At 53.4% G+C, this 22,932-nt stretch overlaps 1 protein-coding gene across 1 annotated transcript in view; it reads right to left on the bottom strand.

The window, feature by feature from the left end:
* Positions 1-2,793: 2,793 nt before the first annotated feature.
* Positions 2,794-22,932, bottom strand: part of PBX4 (PBX homeobox 4) — a 35,728-nt gene continuing 15,589 nt past the window's right edge. Inside the window, exons 3-8 of the mRNA XM_044253774.1 lie at positions 9,224-9,471; positions 8,761-8,951; positions 8,165-8,300; positions 5,546-5,702; positions 5,233-5,339; positions 2,794-3,116 (exon numbers count right to left, since the gene is read on the bottom strand). Coding sequence (XP_044109709.1) covers positions 3,024-3,116; positions 5,233-5,339; positions 5,546-5,702; positions 8,165-8,300; positions 8,761-8,951; positions 9,224-9,471 — 932 coding nt within the window. The 3' untranslated portion in view covers positions 2,794-3,023. The remainder of the gene's footprint in view (positions 3,117-5,232; positions 5,340-5,545; positions 5,703-8,164; positions 8,301-8,760; positions 8,952-9,223; positions 9,472-22,932) is intronic.

Here is a 22,932-nt window from a genome sequence, read left to right as displayed (position 1 = left end):
CTGAGCCAAGAACACCCCAGCCGGAGGCTCAACTGACTGCACCACTCAGGCGCCCCTAGGTGTTTTTGCATAGCGCAATAGGAAATGTTAATAGAATGCGACTTTATGTGCAGAATTTGAGCTAAGGTATTCCTTCAAATTAAAAATCCCGCAGAAGGGCGTCTGGGTGGCTCAGTGGGTTAAGCCTCTGCCTTCAGCTCAGGTCATGATCTCAGGGTCCCGGGATCAAGTCCCACATCGGGCTCTCTGCTCAGCAGGGAGCCTGCTCCCCTCCCCTTCTCTGCCTACTTGTGCTCTTTCTCTGTCAAATAAACAAAATCTTTAAAAAAAAAAAAAAAAAAAAAAAAAGCGCCCCCAGAAGACCCCTCTCCAGGCCTGCGGCCCAGAGAAGCACGAATTCTCACGGTGGCCACTAGAGGGCGTCCGTAAGCGGAGGCCGAGTCGCAGGAAGGCCACCGCGAAGTCTGGGACGTGCCAGTCGCAGCTTGTCTATTTCCCTCGGGAGCGCCGGGTCTCGCTGTCTTCCACCCCGGCACCCTCCACCTCTCCGTTGCCCAGACGTACCCCACCTTCTCCCACCGCCAAGACCTCCCCAGTGCTCGCTGCGCCGATTTCCCTCCCACATGGCACGGCCCCCCGCTATCTGCTGGGAATCTCCTCTGCACCTGAGCTCCGTGCTCCGTGCTCCGTGTCTGACTCTCTCTGGAAGCAGTGGGGGCTTCGCTGCTCCGCCTGCTGTCACTTCTCCCTGCTAACAGAGCTCCTGCTCCTGAAATCTAGCTTCTGTCTTCCATGACACCCTCTCTTGGTGTTTGCCCTATATTCTGGCCTCTCAGAACTCCCACATTTGTCTCTGGGGAACACAACTAATACATCCAGTTGTGTGACAGACACAACCCTGACGGTCCAGAGCTGAGCCATCTTCCCTGCATGGCATCCTACCTCTTCTCCCTGCGGCTCCGGCCACCCCACTCCCATTCAACAGCAAGTGAGACATGTCTGCCTGCATTTGCCGCCCCCCCTCCCCCCGCCGTGACCACTGGACCCGCGGACCACCGCCCCCTTAGGTCGGCTCTCTGCTCAACAGCTGGGAGGCCCCGAGTACCCGTGGTGCCCACCGCACTGACTGGCACCTCTCATCCCTCCCACCTGTGTGGGCACCTGGGGCAGTGCCCAGCCTCCCCACCCTGCTTTCTGCATGCTCCCCGGCTCACCCCCCTAAGATCTCGTCTCAGGGCTCCCTTCTCTGGTGGGCTATTGTCATAAAACGCAATGAAGCCATGACACACGCCACAACGTGACGAACCTCGCAAACATGACGGCAAGAGGAGTCAGCCACAACAAAACGCCACAGAGTGCATGATTCCACTGATAGGAAACATTCAAACAGGTAAGTCCAGAGATACAGAAAGGATACTGGTGCTTGTCAAGGGCTGGGGAAGGGGGTGGGGAGGGACTGCTCGTAGGAATGGGGTATCCTGTGTGGTGAAGGAAACGTTCTGGAACTAGAGAGGGGTGATGATTTCACAATCACACAGCCAATGTAATCCATGCCACCGGATTCTTCACTAAAAATGGCTAAAATGGCAAATATTATGTTACATATATCTTACCACAATTTTTAAAAAGGGGAGGGGCACCTGGGTGGCTCAGTGGGTTAAGCATCTGCCTTTGGCTTAGGTCATGGTCCCAGAGTCCTGGGATTGAGGCCAAGTTGGGCTTCCTGCTCAGCAGGGAGTCTGCTTATCCCTCTGCCCCTCCATATCCACTTTTTCCTCTCAGGAAGGAAGGAAGGGAGGGAGGGAGGGAGGAAGGAAGGAAGGAAGGTAGGAAAGAAAGAAAGAAAGAAAGAGGAAGGGAGGGAGGGAGGGAGGGAGGGAAGAGAAGAGAGAAAAAAGAAAGAGAGGAGGGGCGCCTGGGTGGCTCAGTGGGTTAAGCCGCTGCCTTCTGCTCAGGTCATGATCTCAGGGTCCTGGGATCGAGTCCCACATTGGGTTCTCTGCTCAGCAGGGGGCCTGCTTCCCTTCCTCTCTCTCTGCCTGCCTCTCTGCCTACTTGTGATCTCTCTCTGTCAAATAAATAAATAAAATCTTTAAAAAAAAAAAAAAAAAAGGAAGAGAGGAGAAAAGGAGGAGAAAAAAAAGAAAAGGGAAAAGGGCACCTTCTCCTAGAGACTGACCCTGAGCCCACCCGCAGACTTCTGGTCATGTTTATTCTCTCTTTCTCTCTGGAATGTAATTTCACTAGAGCAGGGCCCTGGTCTGTCAGTGGGGCTGCAGGGAGCCAGGAGGCAGGCAAGCTGGACCTGAACACCAGCACCTTGGGCAGGGGAGGGCGTCAGCTGCCACCTTCTAGCCACAAATGATAGAAAACCCAAGTCAAGCTTTGTGAGGGGGAATGCCCACAGCACGCAGCACAGGGCTGGTCCCCAGCTGGCACCGGAGCGGACCCAGCCAGGGGCAGAGACACTGAGCTGAGTGGTGTTGTGGGCACGCAGCTGCAAAATGGGAACCAGCTAAATGTTCAGCGCCGAGGCCAAGGGCCTCCTGCCTTGGTGCTGGAAAAAGTACAAACCCAATCCCCAGCAAAGTTCGGAGTGCACAGCAGACAGAAATCGAGAGCATATGGAATGAGATGACAGAAGAGAGCGGGGAAGGCAGTGTCTGCGGAGCCGGTGTGCGGAGGGACCCAGGAGCTGACAGAACCACGACACCAACACCGCACCGCTTGGAACAAATCTGGGGTGAACAATATCGACGTGAAAGTAAGTCTGAAATTTTAATGAGAGAATTTGTGACAAGTCCTAGAAGAAACAATTCACAGTCTTAGCATAAAATTACTATTAAAAAACCAAAGTGAATTGAGAAAATGAGCAGCATCTCAGCCCATTTCAGATCCCAGGCGGCAAGCAAAGGATGGTGCCCGTTGCCTGCTGCAGTTCTGGGTTTTTGAGGTAATCAGCGGCACAGGCAGTAAAGACTCAAGTGCCCGTGAACCACGGCCAGCCACCTGGTCCCCAAAACTTAATTAGATGCATCTGAGTTGACACTGCTGAGGTCTCCAGCAGGCGAAGCCGTGGACACTGGGGGGGCGGCTCCCTGCCAGCCACCCCGGGCCTGCAAAGACAGAGACTGAGCATCAGAAGGCCACGTATGGCCCGTCCTGCCCCCACACCCCCCTGAGAAGAACCCAGAAGAGGAGGCAGGAGCCAGCAGAGGGACTGAGGGGCCCTGCTGGGTCACAGTTGGCCTCACCACCTGAGCCCTGAGGTGGACGCGCTTCCCCAGCGGGAAGGGGCCTCCACACCCGCCGGGGCTTTGGTCAAGGACTGATTTGGCACTGTGGCACAGCCGAGGCTTCCACATGTTCTGAGGGAAACAGATCCAACCCGGCCTGGAGCCGGTGACCGTCCCTCAGCCATAGAGGCCAGAGGCAGTGAGCCGGAAGGGCAGAGGAACCCAGCCGGACACTGGTATGGCTGGGCAGCCAGAAGGGTAGCAGCCACGCCGGCACGGGGCTCTGTCTGCAGTGCAGGGACAGGAGCGGGTACACACGGCCTTGGGATGTTTGTCCACAGGACATACCCCCCCCACTCCCACCCCGCAATGGAAAACACCACGGAAAAGGGCTCTCCGCGGGCGGTCTGCTCCATGGAGAGGCCTGTTTGCAGCCCATGAGGGCAGGGCCACTGCTCTTCCCAACACTCGCTCCAGTGGGGGTGGCTTCCACCCGAGCCAAATGCTCCCAGGTGTGCAGATGTCACACCCTCCAAGTGACCCTGAGGGCTCACTTGGTCTCTCCTGAGTCAGCAGGTGACCACACGAAATTTTCCCTTAACAGGCTGAGCCCTCTGGCTGGTGCCCTCTACCTCATCTGACCCCACCAGGCCGAGACCCTGCCCTCCAGCCCCCTCCCTGCCTCAGCTCTCTCCTCGCCACGTGTGCCCCTGCAAGGTCACGGCACGGGTGCTTTAGATGCCAATGTCAGGTGAACGGATGGACAGACTGCTGGCTTCCTGAGGGGGCTGCCTCATCCGGTGACATGGGGGTGCCCAGCCTCCATCTGGGAGCATCTGGGATGAGCACTGGCCTCGGGGGGACATCCTGCCCTCAATGGACACCCATAGTGCTACGTTCCAGGAAGAGGCCATGAGTGGTAAAGAGAGGGGTCCATCCGCAGGACTGAGGGCTGACAGGCTAGTGCCCAGCCAAAGGGCAGCCCAGATGTTTCTCAAGTCACAGGCTGGAGGCAATAGCTTCTGGCTGGGCAGCCTTACCCCTCGGGTTTGGCTCTCTTGAAAGAGCATCTGTGCCCCCCCAGAACTGGCGGGGTGTCCACACCAGACCAAGGACATTCTCACTTACTCTGTGGGATGGACAGGACCCTGCATCACACCGGAGGCACGGAGCCCCAGGAAAGCACAGAGCAAGATGAGGCTGGGCCCCCTGGTGATGCCAGGGCTCCCTGCTCCCCCAAGGGGCTCATGGTGGGCTGTGGGGTTACCATGCTGATGGGGCAGTTCTCCCCTGCAACAGGCCAAATGGCATCAGGGGGTGTCCATTCCCTGCATCAAGCAGGGGCTGCAGGTAAATCAGTGGGGGGTCAGCTGACACTGGAGGGTACACTCATGTGAAGGGAAAGGTGGGCTAAGGCCTGGCCAGATGCCACACAACCGTGCACCCGCACGGACACATCACAGCTGTGCCTGTGCTGCCTCTTCAGAAGCCCTGGCGAGAGCCAGCGGGATGCTGGGCAGGCTGGCAAGGCTAAGGCACTGACGTGGTAGAGAGTATGAGCCTAGTAGGGCTTCACGTTCCAATGGCCAGGGCCTCGGATGCCTGTCTCCTTCCACGCCCCAGGGCACAGATGCCCACTGGGAGGGAGGGCTCATTCCCAACAGCCATAAGCAACAGCCCTTGCCTCGGGCGCACCACTTGGGAGTTGCTGAGTCCTGGGATTGGAAGTGAAGGGCACAGGTCTTTGCAAAGTGGGCGCAACAGAGCCGTGTCCCTGAGGCTGTTCTGCCAACCTGATGTCATCAGGACAAGGGACCAAGCACCCAGTGGGCCTTTCCTCATTGCTGGGACCTCTGAGGGAGCCTTGTGGAGGCTGAGCATTGGCTGGCAAGATGGCCCGTTCCCAGGACCCACCACCCATCTGGGCTTTGCACCTCTGCCCCAACACCAAGTCAGGGACCCCAAGGGCATCCTCGGATTGTGCCCTGAGACTCACCTGGGACCGTAAGCCGCCTCCCGCAGGGGCGGGGCGGAGAGAGGTCAGGGTCTGCAGGGTGATAAGTGCATCCCCGGCACTGGTCAGCGGGAAGGGACCAGAGGAACCTAGAAGGGATGTGAGGTGTCAGGACAAGTGTTCCAGCCCCAAAAGTTACAGAGGCTCCTCAGGTGGGATCTACCAGCCGGTCAGCCAGGAATGTGGCTCCCATTGGCCTCAGCTCCAGAGAGAAGGTCTCCCCCAGCCCCTTCCTGTGCAGCTCAGTGGGCGTGGCCATCCACGAAGGACAGTCCTTGGGCTGGTCCTCACTCACCCGAGCTGGGTGTTGATGGGCAGCTAGCCTGGCTCCCCAGACCCCCGACTTTGGTGGTGTCGACTGCCATTTTAGTCGTATAAATGGTAGCCTCTTCTTGAAACTTCCCCATATTCTTTTTATATCGGATTCTTTTGTTGCCGAACCAGTTGGAGACCTATGGACACAGAAAGAAAGACGTCGCTGGAAAAGCTGACCTAGTATTAGATAACGTGAACATATGGTGGGTTCTCTCTGAGGTGCCCATGCTCCCACGGCCAGGAGGAACGTCTCTGAGTGGCAACATGCAGCCCCGGGGCCAGGTGAGGGGCTGAGACCAAGAAGCTGGTGCGGACTGAACCAGGGGCCCAGGGAAATGGCTACAGTGGAGGGAGGCACCCTGAGCTGGCCTGTCCTACCAGGTGCTGCTGGAATGGGGGTGGGAAGGAGCTGGAAGGAAACAGCATGTCTGACACATGGAGAGCCGAGCATCCACTCCCTGCAGGGCCAGGAACAGACTGAATTCTGGATTGTTCTTTGGGAAAAATGAGAGCCAGGGAGCCACCCAACCCCGGGGGCCCAGCAACCCCATTGCTGGGAATTCAGTCTAAGCAAAGACCACGTCGGATCCACAACTTCTCAGAGGATGGCTAACAGACACGGCAGTGGGGAGGAGCTGAGCGCTGAGATGAGACCCATCCAGTCCTCGCAGCAGCTGGGGACAGCCACGGTCACAGCCATCCTACAAGCCAGTGGGCTCTGCAGGTGCAGGAGCCCCAGGGCCGAGCGGGCCGAACCTAGCTGACCCCAAACCTGCGCCGGGACCAGGCCAGGACTCCTCCCCGGGGACATTCTCTGCCGTGGGGCTGTCCTGAGCGCTGTGGGGTGCTGAGCAGCACCCCTGGCCTCCACCCACCAGATGCCAGCAGCAACCCCCCTACCCAAGGGTTGTGACAATGAACATTGCCCCGGGGGCAGAATCAGTGAGCCCCTGGGCCAGCACCTTCCTGTGAAGACCAGCATGACTGGAAACACTTAAATACCCCAAAGTAAGGCCTGGAGCCCTTCGGTGAAGTATGTGTGGTTTAACGAACAGAAATAAACAGTGGCAGGGTTTCAATGACCTTTTCTCTTTTAAAAATGTATTTCTTTACTGTCCCTACCCAAGCACTCCATGTTATCCTCTCCGTGTTAGCCATGAAAGGGAAAAGTCCTGTGCACACTCCCTGCCCCTCACCGTGTCTTCTCCCCTCCCTGCCCCCGGGGTGTGAGGGCAGCCAGAGCAGCCCTTGGTTCCGTCCACCTACAAGAAATGTGCTGGAACGTCTTTGTGGAACTGAGTTTGCAGAGGAACGGCAGCAGGCCATTTTCCATGTTAACTCAACTGGCATTTTCGGGGGGCAGAGAGCAAGCCGCCTGTGTGGGCAAGGTGAGAAGGCAGGCCCTGTTCTGGGCAGATCGGGGGCCTGGGGGATAGAGGAGAGCTGGTCCTGGGCCAGCGTCTGCCCTCTCCATGGGGAGCACCTCAATACAGCACCTCAAGCAGGTACGGGCATCGCCCAGGCTCTCAGAGATCCTCTCAGATTTGTTGGCAACTGACCTTCTCCTCGGATGAAGTCTGGACCCAACACCCATCTGCTTTCCAGAGGTGCTGGAGCCTGAACCGAATCAAGCTGCTCTTCAGACAGCTGCAAGGTGGCAATCAAGCTGCCGCGCCTCATGCTTCTTGGGAGTCTTGAAGCCCCAGAGATGCGCCCCTGGCTTCAGCGCCGGCCTTGGTGCCGAGGATGCCAGAGCAGTGCCGGGGTGAAGGAAGTCAAATGTGACTGGGACACCGGCAAGGTCCTGCTGCCTGGGCGCCCCTGCAGGCCTCCTATTATGAAATTGCAGCTGGACTTGGCCAGGGCCAGGACAGAGAGTTCTGGCTAAGGGCACAGGCTCTGGAGGTCGCCAAACTGGGCTGAAAACTCAGCGCCCTCAAGCGCACAGCGTGGTGATGATCAGTGAGCTAGCATTCACACAGTCAGCCCCCAGCAGACCAGACGTGGGGGGTGGGCAGGAGTGGGGGGTTGGGGTATGGCCTGATCCTGCCTCCTGAGCTGCCTGTACTCGCCATACCCACTTTAAAACCTTCTGAGATGTTTTTTGGGTTTTCCCCTCAGCTTCCCCTCCCTTGGCTCCAGGGCCAGACCACCAGGGCCTCTCAAGGCTGTCCAGGTCTTATCTCTAGTCTGTACCCCCGCTCCCCACATGGAGCCAGATGTAGCCCGGTATCACACCACCCTGGCCCATGTCTGGACTGCTGGAGAAAGAACCAAGCACGCATGCACCTAACTTCTCCCAGCACAGCGGAACTGGCACTCCAGTTTGAGAGCTGGGCTATCATGTGAAGTGCTCGTTTTGCTCCAGGTTGTTCTTCCTCTCCTGTGCTGACACACGATCAGCTCCCTTCCACATAGCACGACATCCTTGTGATACAAGCGTGGTACTGGGTCCCAAGGGCCACACTCTCCCCTCCACTGGTGCCGCCCTCAGGGACCTCGCACTCTGCCCGCATGCTCTGCACGATTAATGAGCTTCCCTGGGTGTCCTCACCAGACATGACCTTCTCCCCCTCCTAGGTGCAGGGAGGCCCATCACCTGGGAGACTGTGATGCCGCCCTTCCTGGCCAGCTCTTCTTTGGCTTCTTCACTGGGGTAAGGGTTGCTCAGATGGGAGTAAAAATACTCATTCAGCACTTCCGTGGCCTGCTTGCTGAAGTTCCTCCGCTTGCGCCTGCAAAGACCCATCTGCTCAGCCTCAGCCAGTGCACACCCTGGCCTCTAGGGATGCCCCTGTGTCTCCATTGTGATTTCCTAGAGGTCAGGACTTTCTTTTTTTTTTAATTTCATTTATTTGAGAGAGAGCGAGCACATGAACACAGGGAGGGGCAGAGGGAGAGAGAGAAAGAAGCAGACTCCCCGATGAGCAGGGAGCCCAATGTGGTGCTTGATCCCAGGAGCCTGAGATCATGACCTGAGCCAAAGACAGATGCTGAACCCACTGAGCCACTCAGGGACCCCAAGGTCAGCACTTCTGATCGCCTTCCAAGAGGCTGTATAAGGGCTGTACCCCTGGCCACAGCCAGAGCCCCGGGAAAAGCTGGGAGACCCCCAGAACTTAAACCCAAGTCAGCTGCAATTCAGTTCTTCTTAAGAGCCAACCCTGGGGACATGGGCAGCATGTAGGGCCTGACCTGGCATCGAGGAACCGTGAACGCAGGGTCATCACAGCCTCACAGGTGCTCTGCTTCAGCTGCATCTGGATGGCATTGAACTTGCCATGGATGACACCGACCATGCGCTCAATCTCCTTGGGCGAGACAGGCCTCATCCTGCTCTGCTCCCGGAGGAGGTTGGTGACGTGCGTGGTGAACTCACGGCAGGCCTGGGGTGGGGACACATGTGCCAGCCTATGACTACCCAGCAAGCTGGCTAGGGGCTCCACGCGGGACCAGCCACCTGCCACCCCTTGCAGCTCCCACACAGGCTGGCTACTGAGAAGCAAAGGGTTTCCAACAAAATCGGCCACCTCTGCCGTGAGACCAAGTGCATCTACTCCCTGGTCTGTGCCACAAAACAAAGGTGGTTAACGGTCCACGTTTTGCTTTGACAAATGCGCGTTCACATGACAGAAACTCTTCCATGCAGAAAGATCACCTGTTCATATTTCTCTAGCTCAGAGTGGTAAATCTGTCGGATCTGGGACAGCTTGGCCCTGTAGTCAGAGTGCTCAAGGCTATTGTCATTTGGACAGCCACCTGGTGTTGCTGTGCTCGTCGCGGCCGCCGATCCTCCTCTTCCTCGCCTCTCCGGCCTGGATACACCCTCGGCCAGCAGCATGTTATCCAACCTCATGAGCTGAGCACTGGGGGGACCTTCCTCCTGAACGCCATGGATGCTTAACACTAGAGAGGAGAGATGGGATCCAATCAGTGTCCGCTGTCTGAGTGAACAACCACAACAGACTATTAGTGCTGGCATCATATCCGAACCCTTGAGGGGAAAGAAAGGCTTCCTTTAATCCATTTAGAGACACCGAGTTACCTACTTTGACAGTGGTCCAGGTGCCACACAGGAGGACGTCCAGGGAGCACACACAGGCCACTGTTCAGCGTAGCCGTGTGGGCAGAACTTACAGTCCACAGCTGGGCACCCAGGGGAGGCCTGGGCGGGGCAGGTTTGGGGTGGCACCTGAAGCCCTAAACCATGCATCCAGAAGGGAGGGGAGGGCAAATTTCCAGATGCTCACACAAGCACAGGTGTGGACATGAAGGTGAACGGCAAGCTGGTGTTTGTGCAGGGCTGTGTTGTTGTGCATCTGTTGTGACAATGTATGTCGTGGAGGGGGAACCTGTTGCTATAAAGTCAGAAAGGAGGGGCACCTGGGAGGCTCAGTCAGCTAAGTGTCTGCCTTTAGCTCAGGTCATGACCCCGGCGTCCCAGGATGAAGCCCCACATTGGGCTCCCTGCTGAGCGGGGAGTCTGTTTCTCCCCCTGACCCTCCCTATTCCCATGTGCTCTCTCTCTCTCTCTCTCTCTCAAATACATAAATAAATAAATAAATAAAATCTAAAAAAAAAAAAAAAAGTCAGAAAGAAAAAGCTTGACCCAGAGAGTACCAGAAAAGATGAACTAATCCACTTAGAGATTTAAAACAGAGAAACGATGGGGCGCTTGGGTGGCTCAGTCTTTAAGCAACTGCCTTTAGCTTAGGTCATGATCTCAGGGTCCTGGGATCCAGCATGGCATCGGGCTCTCTGCTCAGCCAGAAGCCTGCTTCTTCCTCTCCCATTCCCCCTGCTTGTGTTCTTTCTTTCTCGCTGTCTCTCTCTCTCTCTGTGTCAAATAAATGAATTAAATCTTTTTAAAAAAAGATTAAAAAAAATAAAAGAGAAACAAGACATTTGGCCCTAAAACTTGGGAGGCTGGGCCTCAGCTGGGCTGAGGGGGGGGACCTGCTGGGGGTAGGGGTGTCCAGGTGGACACAGGACACAGGGCAGCTGCAGGGCAGCCCGAGGGAGAGTCCCCGGGATCCCTGACCACGGGATATGGGTATGAGAGAAAGAGGCCGGGGCAACTCCCAGGTTCAAGTGGGCAACACCGTGGGTGGCACCACATTCTCCCAAGCACAGTGGGCTGAGCGGCAGGAAAGGCTGACCAGGCCTGACACAGCCTGAGTCCCTGACCTGGCCAATCACAGACGCGAGGTAGCTGCTTAATGGGAATTGGGGATGAACGCACCAGTTTGGGTGGGAGACGGATATTCATGTGTCATCTGCATGTGGTGTGTTTGGGACATCTGTATGTAGCCACCTGTGCCCGCAGCTATAGGGGACAGGCAAAGGAGACAGTGAAAGAATGATCAGGTGGGTCCAGAAGAACCAGAAGGAGTCACAGGGGTGAAGCGTGGGCTTAGCCATTAGGAGACTGCCGTTAACCTCTGTAAAGGCAGCTGCAGGGTCTGCCGGAGTAGAAAGTGACTTCTAGTGACTTCTGTCACTAGAAAGCTCCAGGGGACCATGGGACCCAGGCAGTGTAGGGAGGGAAAGGCTGCTACAGGGGCTGCAGAGCGAGGCTCAGGTCTGAGGGTGGACTTGCAGGAGCTGAATTTTGTTTGCTTTATCAGTGACAGAAGTGTCTGTGGCTATACAGAAAGATATAGGTGGACAGTCACTGGGGAAAGGGCTGACCCTGAGGGAGGGAGGCAGGGGATGGGGAAGGTGATCATGTCCATCTAGTTCTGACCTCTCAGAAAAACAAAGTTTGAAGTGTTTTCTTGGGAACAGGCTCCTTTAATAGTCTTGGCTACTAATGGACTTAAATGCACAAATAGAAAAGAAGTGGAGCCCTAGCAGAGATATTTAGGTATTGCTTGTCCCTTTCCTGTTCCCTGCATAAAGGATTGGCCTTTCTGTCATAAATTTACCTGTGAAAACTGAAGGATCTCAAAAGCTATCTTTGTAGGGATTTTCCTCATGTGTGGGGAGACTCAGTGCTGCTGGGTCACAGGGAGGCACTTTCTGAAAGAGCTGAGGGAGAGGGCCGTCCTCCATCAGTTCCCCACAATCTCTTACAACCTTACGTGATCCCCAAGGACACGGGAAGTGAATCTTAGTTCCTGTGCTCAACCAGGATGGGGCTCCCAGGGCTGCACATAGTCCCCATCCTCGCATGCGCCAGCTCAGCTAAGTGGCTGGGGGCTCCTGGATGGGCCCTAAGTCGGCTCTAGTGTTAACCTGCACCACCTGGTCTTGGTACAGGCCCCGGCCCCCCTAATCTCTCTTCACCCAAAGTTAGATAATGGATGCCCTCCTGCTCAGGTCCCTCTGTTTTCAAATCCTACTGATTCTACCTCCTCAATCAATTCACCATCCTTCCTCTCCCTTAATGCCATTCCTGGGTCCTGCTGAGCTCACCCCTCCCCTGCCCTCCATGATCCCTGGAGGAAATCCCTCTCTGCCCCATCCATCATGCACACCTGCAAGTTGACTCCCTTCCAACACTGTGTGCATCATTCCAGTCCTGTTCAAAGACTTCAACAACTTCCTGGCACCCTCAGCTAAAGCCTAGAGTCTGACACCTGGCACTCAGGGACTTGCCTGACATCCTTCCAAACTCACTGTCGTGAAATTTCCCTCTGCTGGGCCGTGCACATGGCCCTTTGACAGCACAGCAGACACTCTGCTCTTGTATCAGGCTTATTCTGCAGCTGTCCCCTGAGTGCCTATGGTCCAGGAGGGGGATCAGGAGCGGGCCAAGAGCAGCACACACGACCCGACCCAGTTGCTTCCCAGAGGGTCCCCAGCATGCTCTAATGTCCAGGGGCAGAGAGGTTACCGCCTCACCTTCCATCATGGCTTCAGTTGAATTAGGGAAAGGAATGGTGAGGGTTGGAACACGGGGCTCAGCGAAGGCATGTGTGTACACACAGAGGTGTGGGTGCACACAAGGGTAAGTGTGTCTGTGTGTGCCACCTGTGTGTGTGCGTAACTCTGGGCTGCTGCAGGGCATGGGGCAGTCTTTCTTGTGTTTTTTTATCTAAGAGCAGGCATCTAGGAGCCTATCATGAGCGGAGTATAACACCCAGCACTGAAGATTTTTAGAAATACACCAAACAAACAAACAAAAAACAACCACGGAACTTGCCTTTCACTAATGAAAATTCTCAAATCACAGAGAATACCCAAGCCTTTCCTTATCAATGTCTACAGGCATGTACTGGTGCAGCCTATCTTGGAGGTGAGTTTTGAAATGCTGATTAACCATGAAAAAGTACATATCCTTTGATATCCAAATTATTGTTCTGAGAATCTGTCCTACAGGAACAATGACGCCGACAGAGGCCATATTTTCAGGATGACACTACCTGTACTGATTCTGAAAAACTGAAGGCAACCCCCTTGGGACCCCTCTCACTCTAGAGAACTTTCTTCCCTTCCTTTCTGTTCTTGCCTTCACTTAATAAACTTCCATTTCACTTCAAAACACAAAAACCAAAAATATGAAACCATGCAGATGCCCACAAATAAGGAGACAATATGCCTGTCGCACCCCGGGCCCTGTGGTGTTAGCCAGGCAAAGGCCTTGGGGAGCTGTTATGAAAAGCAATCACGCCCTACAAGCTTTCGTTCTTCACGACTAGGCATTTTTGCAAATATACATACATGAGTAAAAGCAAAACTTAAAAAAAAAAAAGTGACCGCCAATGCCCTGCAGTGCAGCTCAGTCTCCTCCCTCAGCACCAAGCCCCTGTCCTCCCAGGCACTGTAACTGGCCCAATTTGGTCATTAGATACTCATTACCGCTAATTACAACAAGCTCATTTCCGGTAGGCTGTTCCAGAGCATCTCAGATGTGCTCCTCGGCACCTTCAGGGGCCCTGAAGTGGTGACTGGGAGGCCTTGGGGACCAGGAGCTCAGCTCAGGGACACTGTCTGCTCGAGGCACTTAGAGGAGGTAGGATCTCAAATAAAGCCTTCCCCCCCAACCCACACCCCGGGCCAACTGCCAAAGTTCCTTCTGTTCCCAGCTTACTGAAGGTGATAAAAAGCCTGGTGAATCAAACAATGAAAGGAAATTGTGAATATCAACACATTACGTTTGTTTTTCAAAGAGATAATATGGAACTGTTAGGGACTGACCTGTGTCCCCCTAGTTCACCCACTGCAGCCCTAACTCCAGTGTGACTGTGTCTGGAGACAAGTCGGGAGAAGGTGATTAAGACGGAACGAGCTTGTCAGGCTGGGGCCCTCATCCTGGGACTGTGGCCTTCCAAGGAGAGGAAGAGAGCCTTCCCATTCCCCCAAGCTCGGTGTGAGGGCAAGGCAAGAAGGTGGCTGTCAGCAAGGCTGGAAGTGGCCCTCACTAGGAACCAAATCACCAGGCACCTTGATCTTGGACTTTTAGCCTTCAGAACTTGAAGAAAATAAATGTTTATTGTTTAGGAACCCCCAAGCAGATTAAGACAGGAACATGATTGGTTGCTTTTATTTTTCTCTCCTTAACAGAACGAAGACATGGCTACTGGGGGAGATGGAAGGCTCAGAGGGGAAGCCTCCTTCACGCTGACTCCCCCCATCCTGCTTGCCTATCCTTTTGCCCATTCAAGAGTGCTCTTGCTTGGCAGTAAGACCATGTTCCAGCTTCGTCCCGTGTGCAGGTGGGAGGCTGGGCAGAGCCGTCTCTGGGGCCCACACTCACATGGGAGGAAGTCTAATCCGTGAGTTGAGCCGCAGAGACCTCAGATGCCCCTAACCAGCCTGACCACGTGTCTGTGAATGTGTCACTCTGCGGGCTGCAGCTCCCAGCTGAGAACGGAGGTGCCCTGAGCGCCTGACGGGATGGGATGGAGCAGGACAGGCCTGACCTGGAGCCTGCCAGGGTGCAGGACTTAGCAAAACACTGACCTCCCTTCCTCCCTGCTGGCCTCAATGGGCAGGGCCCTAGACCCTCAGAAGCCTGCCCCCCTCACCCACACAGTGGGGTCTCCAGCACACGCTGCCCGGATGGATGAAGCTGAGACAACCCGGAATGGAAGGACACACTGAACCCAACTGACAGGTGGCAACCGAACTGCTTTCTGACAACGGAAAGTCCAAGCCTGCTGCTGGGACCTCCAGGTTAGGGGTCTAGAGACCAAGAGTCTTGAGAACATGCTGAGCACCCAGAGTCACCCTAATCTGGTCATACCACCTCCCATATCCATCTGCCCCCAGCACCGGTCTGGAAGTGGCAGTACCAGTGTCTCCGCGGTCATGGGTGAGGATCATTATTAGGAAGAAAAGCTTGGGGACTTCCTGCTTCCAGAAACCTTGTGATGCTTTTTGATCCCTTGCTAAGGGCTAAGTGCTGGGCCTAAGCAGCGGCACTGGGGTGACAAGTGGTTGCTGCCGCCCCCAGGAAGGAGCGGGGACTGGCGAGGTCTCCTGACACTACAGCTTGGCAGGAACAGGGCCTCGGGGGCGGACCCAGGGCGGTTACTGAGACCTGTGTGAGGTTAGCACTCCTGTCCTCATTCTCGGGCTTGAGGTTAGCTCCCCTGGCCCCAACTTCTCTTGCAGTCAAAGAAGCAAAGGTAATAAGGGAATTTAACAAGAAATTCTGGCTCATCCCAGCAACCAGTGCCATCTTTTGTGAGAGTGTTTCCTCCCTCACACAAAGCCTCTGCTGCTGGAGAACATGGAAAGGGGTGGCAGGTGGTAAATAACCTCTGTACCTGGACCCAATTATTTAAGGAAAAAAAAAAAAACCCAAACAACTCTAGCTATAGGGAAGGTCTCAATGGCTTGTGGTTGCTCTTTCTGTTGCTCCTATCTCTTGGGTCTCCCCCACATCCTTCCCTGAGGATGGACACCAGTGGAGTGTGTACAGGGGACCCAGGAGTCTTTTCTTAAATTATCAGGATAATTTCACCTGATAGGCCAGTGGTTTCCCAAACTCACACTCACCTGGGGAGCCAGTAAACTATGCACCCCCCTCGGCTGGCTCTAGCTGCAGAGATCAGAGGATCGGCACCTTCCCACCTTGTCATGGAAACCGGACTGATCCAGACTGGGTCAGTGGCAGTTGGTGGTGGTAAGGGGCAGTTTCTGAGCCTTAATGCCTGGGGATGGGAGCTGCTGCTGTGAACACCCCATCAAGCCCCAGGCTGGGGGCCCCAGCAATGCCCCCAGCATCCTCACCTGCAGCCTATTACAGTTCTTCCCTCCCACAGCTCGGAAAACCCCTGCCAGCCCCACCCTTCTGGAACAGCCCTCCCTCACCCACTTTCCTGGTCCTGGCTCTGGAGGCAGAGTCCCTCCCACCAGGATCCATAAACTATAAAGTGCTGGAGAGTAACTTTTTTGGGCTTTGGGGGCCCTGAGGTCTCTTGTCACTACTGCCCAGTCACTGTTGTAGCACCAAAACAGCCCCAGACGAGAGTAAACAAATGAGCAGGTGGGTTCTGTTCCCAACACTATGGTCTAACGATCCCGGCTCCAGAACGTGCACGCCATGGAGCCTACTTTGCACCTGAGGAAGAGCCTGTATGCGTGCAGGACCAGGTAGGCCAACACTGTTCTATCACTGCCTTCAAACGCCCTTTCCTCAGGGCCCCCTCTTGATCCTTCTCCCTTCTTCTGTGGGTGCAGTACAAAGGATTTTAGCTTGTTTAGTTCAGTTCCAATCTAGATCAGGACTCCTTAGAACGCGACATCTGGTCTGTCACCTGTCCACGGAGAAGCCAACACAGACACACGTAGAAACTTATATACCAACGTGATGGAGTAATTTTGTCTGTTGAATCTAATGAGACTTTGGGCTTATTGTTTTGTATGTCTGCTTTATTTTCCCTTTCCTTTTTCCAGAACTTCATTTTGCATGTATCTCCCACTGGTACTGGATGGTGGTGAGCCAAACCCTCCTCAAGGCCAGAGCAGACTGAGCCAGGGTCACTGCCAGAAGCTCTGGCTCGTCCCTGGGATGCTCCAGTCTCAGATCCAAGCTCTGGAGTTCCATAAGAACAGTCCAGAAGTGACCCTCTCGGGGAGCAAACCTATTTCCTTCCCCAAGTTTGCAGGATTCCTGTGTCTCCGTGCGTCATTATTGTCTTCAGTGTCAGGGCAGAGGTGGCGCTGTCACCTGGAAAGACCCTGTGGAAGATTCTTGGGTCCTGGAGATAAGAAACTGAGGGGAAGTCCTGGGTACAGTAGAAAGGCCCACTCCATGAGCTCCCATCAGGGAATGTGGAGACACTAAATGAGGAGCAGAACCACGTTTTAGAGAAGAGTGATCCATTCCCACGGGAAGATCCATGTACTGGGAGGCAGGCCCCTCTAACTCTGAGAACACCACCCCAGGGACATGGCAAATGTGTCAAGAACACAGACTATGGGTGCTGTGCTGGATTTTGGGAGCAAAGGAGTTCAGGCAAGCCTTCACAAAGGAGGAAGACCAGGTTCCCTGGTCTAGGAAAGAGCACTTCAACCAAGGCAACAGGAACAGGAATGGGGTTTCTGAGTTCCTCGGGGGCCCTGCATGGCAAAGGAGATGACAGACAGGTTGGGAGAGGCCTGATGGAAGAAGGGGCACCTGTACATGCAAGAGGGGGCTGGGCAGTGTGAGGCGGTGGTGTGGAGGTGAGGGAGACCAGGACAGAGGGACAACCAGCAGGAGGCCCAGGGAAACACTGAAGGATGGTGAGAGGCAAGAATGGGAGGTGGCCTGACTCTCCCAAGAGAACCCAAGTGCCCCACGTCCTTTAGAACTTGGCCCTGAGAAGCTCCCTGGCATCCTCCACTGCTGCTTGCTCCCCTCACCCACTAACTCCAACATAGCTTCTCTCTGGCCTGGAGTACCAAGCCATTCCTGCCTCTGAGACTCTCCTAGCAAGGAAGAGAAGATATGCCATCAGGCAGGTAGAAGCTGACTTCTACCCACGGCCCTGAAGCTGCAGGTCTGTCTCCATTATCGTTGTGTGAAACTACCCCGCTCACTAAAGACCATCACTATCTAGTTTGCTGTCATCACCCCAGCTCCTTGGAACATGCTTGGCCTCACAGAATCATGTTCTAGAAACAGGAACTTCTGCTAAGAAATCTCTCCCAAAGGCCACCAGGCCATTTTAGGGCTACCAAACTCTCAAGGAAGACAGAGGCCCTTTCTTCAACACACTGCTACAGAGAAGAGACCCAGGAAAAGCCACACCATTCAGAGACCTCAGGATGGGAGCTCAAAAGGAAATCATGGTATAGCCTCATTCATCCAGAGACACACAACTAACTAGTTGTCTAACTAAATGACCAGCAAATTGGAGCCAGTGGCATCTGTGTACATGTATGTACATAAATATATGAATCATAGCCCAGAGGATTTACTTCTGCATACAGGTGCTTTCAAACTGTGTCAGTGTAAATCATCAGTGTAAATGAGTATCTGTCCATGTAAGACATGACAGTAACCTCAAGGAGAAAAACTGCAACTCAAAGGATTAAAAAAAGGAAAGAAAAATTAATTAAAACAATACCCACTAAGGGTGCCTGGGGGGCTCAGTCAGTTAAGAGGCTGCCTTTGGCTCAGGTCATGGTCCCAGAGTCCTGGGATCGAGGCCCACGTCCAGCTCCCTGCTTAGTGGAGAGCCTGCTTCTCCCTCTGCCTGATGCTCCCCCTGCTTGTGCTCACTCACTCTTGCTCTAGTTCAAATAAATAAATCCTTCAAAAAATAAAAATAAAATAAAAATAAAATCCTTTTTTATTTTCTATTTTTATTTTTTTTAAATATTATTTATTCATTTGCCAGAGAGAGAGATCACAAGTAGGCAGAGAGGCAAGCAGAGAGGAGGAACCGAGCTCTCCACCGAGCAGAGAGCCCGATGCAGGGCTCGATCCCAGGACCCTGAGATCATGACCTGAGCCAAAGGCAGCGGCTTACCCCACTGAGCCACCCTGGCGCCCCCTAAAATCCTTTTTTAAGAAAAAGATTTTATTTATTTATTTAGCAGAAAGGGAGACAGCGAGAGAGGGAACACACGCAGCGGGGAGACAGAATCAGGCTTCCTGCCAAGCAGGGAGCCCAATGCGGGGCTCAATCCCAGGACCCCGGGATCATGACCCGAGCCAAAAGCAGACGCTCAAGGACTGAGCCACCCAGGTGTCCCATGAAAACAAAATCTTAAAAAAACAAAACAAAACAACTCTTAGCAGACCACGAATAGAAAGAACCCTTCTTAACCTGACAACAAGCATCTCCCCAGACTGCACGGCACACTCAGGACACACCGAGGACCCTTTAGAAGCGCTGCTGCAAGTCAGACACCGGCCAGGAGGCCTCTCCTCGGCTGTGTCCTCAAGTGCTGATGGAAAGGATGAGACCAGGTGCCTGGGAAGGCAGACGGGCAAGGTCAGGACAGGAGATGTGACCAAGTCAAAGGCTGAAGGATGTCCCCGTATCACTGGAGTGGCGCAGGGACTCACCAACACCCTTCTCACCCTCCTGCCCCAAACTGGCCTCCAGGTTGGGTCTGTGCTGAACAATGGCATTCTAACTATCTGGCCACAGCGGGGTTGGGGGGCGGTGGGGAACACTGCGGGGGCGGGCGGCTCCCGGTGGCCTCATGTGACTCTATTAAGGGCCCTTTTATTCTTTTTTTCCTGGGGTAATGGTCCTCAGTTCTTAATTCAAAGGGAGGACACTTTTGAATACAGCCTGTTGGTATTGAGATCTGCCTGCCATTACCTGTGAGGCAATGTCCCCTAAGTCAATCCAGCTAAGTAGCACTCTAGATAAATAAATGTCCCCAAACTCTCATTCTTATAGGGCCTTACAGAGACTATTCCTTTAATAAACACTCATCTGAAATCATGACTACTATGCGCACTGGAGAGTCACCAAACAGAGGGAGTATAACATTATGCAAATTCCCATTATTTCTAATTAATCCTTAATTAAAATACATCACAATTGAAGTACTGAAATCTCAACCAAATATGCAAATTATTTTCATCTCAATATACTCGGCATTTATTAAAATTCTGCAGTTCTGTCATAAACTACTGTATGAAGTAAAAATGATATGCTGTTTGTTTAGGTTTGTTTTGCTTGCATGTGGCAATACGGCAAAAGGAAAAGACAGCAAAACACTGTAATATAAAACACAGCCAGGTAAAAGTTCTAGAAAATTAGTCCATGTTCTCCTACAAGGCTTTGAGAATATTTAATAGCAATAGCTAAACAACACTTATGGATGATACATTAAACAATTTCATTTCTCACCCAAAGAAATGCTCCTAATTTAACTGGACCTTGCCTTATGTGAGCCTTAGGGAAAGGCCTAGAAGCTTCCAAAGCTGGGCTATTGTCATTCAAGGTGTGACCTTAACTTTGCCAAATCCCACACAGGTGACCAGCCTGGCAAAACATACTTCAACCTGTCCTACCTAATTTTCCAGGCTGGGAATCAGGATTTTAGACTAGTCAATGCCCTAAGGACCCTAAAAGGAATTATCCCAGGAACTGATGTTAAGCAAGTTCTAAGTGACAAGACCAAGGAGGATTTTGTGTCAAAAAAGACTGGTCACTCTCATGCCATCTCCAAGTTTACTGATACCTACAGCGAGACAAGCCCCTGACAGGACTGGGCCGTACTGTGGGCATAACTGTGCTCTTGGGGGCTGGCGTTCCAGGTTGGGAATCAGAAAACAAACCAGAAACAAAAGCACAAGATCATTTTAGCCAAAGGCCAAACTATAAGAAAAAACCTGAACAGGGTAATAGACTTTCCAAGAATCTGTGTCCATACGAAGGCCTTGAAGCTCCTGGCTCACTCTTTTTTGGAGGTGCACCCACAACTAAAACCCTTTAGGTTCTTGAGCTTTTTAAAAGATCTGTATTATTTTGAAGCAATCTCCACACCCAATGTGGGGCTCAAACCTACAACCCCAGGATCAAGATCATGAATTTGCAACAGATCCGAATGGCTGATGAGGAAGGGAAACAAAGGTAAAAAGCCTGCTGGATTACCCCGGCCTGATGGCTCCTCGCCAGGCCAATGAACAGTGGCCAGGAAATAACAAGATGTTCCCATATTTGATCCATTATTTACATTTACTCCTCTGAAAGGCAGCCATCTGTGCCCCTGTAGCACAGAGACGGTTCCTTGGCCTAAGAGCAAGGCTGGCCGACGCAGGTCTCCAGGACTTCTCACTTCTCAGGAGACAGTAAGCACAGAACCGACCAAACCAAGGTGGCACTTAAGACCGGTGTAGGGGCTAGTGACTGTGTGGAGAAGACAAAGCAGGTCCCTGAGTCAACTGCCCAAGACACCGGTAGCTTTTCAGTGCACTTCCTCTGCACACGAAGTCTAAGCTCCTTGCCCATCCACAATCCAAGATTCAATGTTTTTACAGAAGTTGGCACTCAAGTTCATTTGGAGGCAAAGGCTGACCCAACCAGTGTGTAAGAATGTTCCTGTTCTGGTGCTAAATGTCACCTTTGGAATGCAGGCTCTGCCTCAGAAGTCATCATCACAACAGGCCTAACATCCAAACAATTCTGATTTCTGTAACGCATCTAGCCCCAAGGGCTTCAGAAAGGAACTGGGCCAGTATTTGGTTCTCCCAGCTAAATCTGAAATTCTCCAAAGATGGTTTATGTTTTTCACTTAGGATAGCTCCTCTAGATGCCAAGAAGAACGGCTGTCTCAAGGGAAGGATTCAGGAGGGAGGGGGCACTCCTCGGGGTGGGGGGGTTTCCTGGCCTTCAGAGAGCTCTGCAGGCACGGACGCCCAGACATCCCTGACGTGGAAGATACGCCAGCATCCTTCCACAGGCCAGGAGACTGTGGAAGGTAGTGAGGCAGTGTTTCCAGGTCTGTCTGCCAAGCCAGGGTTTACACACAGAATGGCTTTCTTCTCAGGGTGACATGAACAATAGCTTTGTGTTCTAAGCCAGGCCCCAGACACAATCTTCCTGAACCTCATACAATGAAAAGGATGAAAAGGATATCAATTAATAGGTATCAGTCACCAGGAACAGTTCTTCATTCATCAAAAACCCAAGGTACATGGCACAGTGTGCCAGGGACCAGGACAGTCGTAGAACACAGCACATCCTGGCCCTGAGCTCAATGGAGGAGACAGATGGCAAAGGCCCAGAGCCCCTGTGGATGCAATGAGAGCAGCGGGGACACGGACGCCACTTGGGGCTGGTGGGTGCAGGCTGGGAGGCATAGGGAGAGTTCCCTTTCTGAACCAGGATGGGGTGTGGAAGGGCAGCACACAGCCCAGCTGTAGCCTACTGGGGTGGGACGGGCTCTCTCCAGAGGTTCACCCTGCTTATTTATAAAACAAGAGGAAAGGAAGAGGCTGCCAGCAGGGTGGGGCGATACTGCCAGGAAGCTCGGGGCTGCCCGACTGCAACCCAGGCTCCAACAATGCCCACTGGGCTTCAAATGGTCTGCACGGGTTTTGTCTTTACCCTAAAGGCCTGTTGCAGACTTCAGCCGGAAGGGAATGTGAGGAATGTGGGTTAACTCAAGAAGCAGACACGCTCTGTCCCTGCACAAGGAGTCCCAGGAGACCTGTCACTCAGGATCACCAATAAGGGGGTGACCCACTTCTGCCAGTGTACAGGATCGGGACCCTAAATAGTTTTCCTTGGGCTAATACTGAGTCACTCCCATCACAAGACTGGGATACACTGAAGCAGAACTGAGATCTTGTTTACTCTCCTGCCATTCACATGCTGGACACACAGCACACCCACAGCTGCACTTCCTACAGATGAGAAAAGACACTTGGCCGCAGTGAACTTAACAACTCAGCCAGCCCATGTGGAGTCCAGTTCATGGCAATTGCAGATGGCCTGCAATTTTCACGGCTGAGCAGTGCTGGCCCATTCCTGCGGTACCACGCCCCAAAACACATTATGCAGCCCAACACTGGAGCCAGTTGGTAGAAAGGAAGTGTGAGGGAGAGGAAGAGAGAGAATCTTAAACAGGCCCCACGCCCTGCACAGAGCCCATAGTGGGGATCCAGCTCACAACAAAGAGATCATGACCTGAGCCGAAATCAAGAGTAGGATGCTTAACCAACTGAGCCACCCAGGTGCCCCTTAAAAATTGTTTTTATTACTGCTAAATTCCATAATTGCATAGCTAAGTTATTGTCAGTAAAAACCTCAGGGTCCCACACATCCAAGGAGCTACAATGACAGAGCCAACCAATGGGGGCAGCAGGGAACCCCAGAAGGGCTGCTTTTACCCAAGGCCAGGTGAGGGCTGGGCAGGGGGACAGCACACCCTAGTAAGAGCTACCGACCCCGGCTGCTTTTTTATGAGGGTGACCAACATCATACAATTCAATAGTACTAAGGAGCATGTAAAATCACA

Source organism: Neovison vison, chromosome 6, assembly GCF_020171115.1.
Source record: "Neovison vison isolate M4711 chromosome 6, ASM_NN_V1, whole genome shotgun sequence".
NCBI classification, from domain to species: Eukaryota; Metazoa; Chordata; class Mammalia; order Carnivora; family Mustelidae; genus Neogale; species Neogale vison.
The sequence above is the reverse complement of the archived record's forward strand: the minus strand, read 5'-3'. Positions and strand labels throughout refer to the sequence as shown.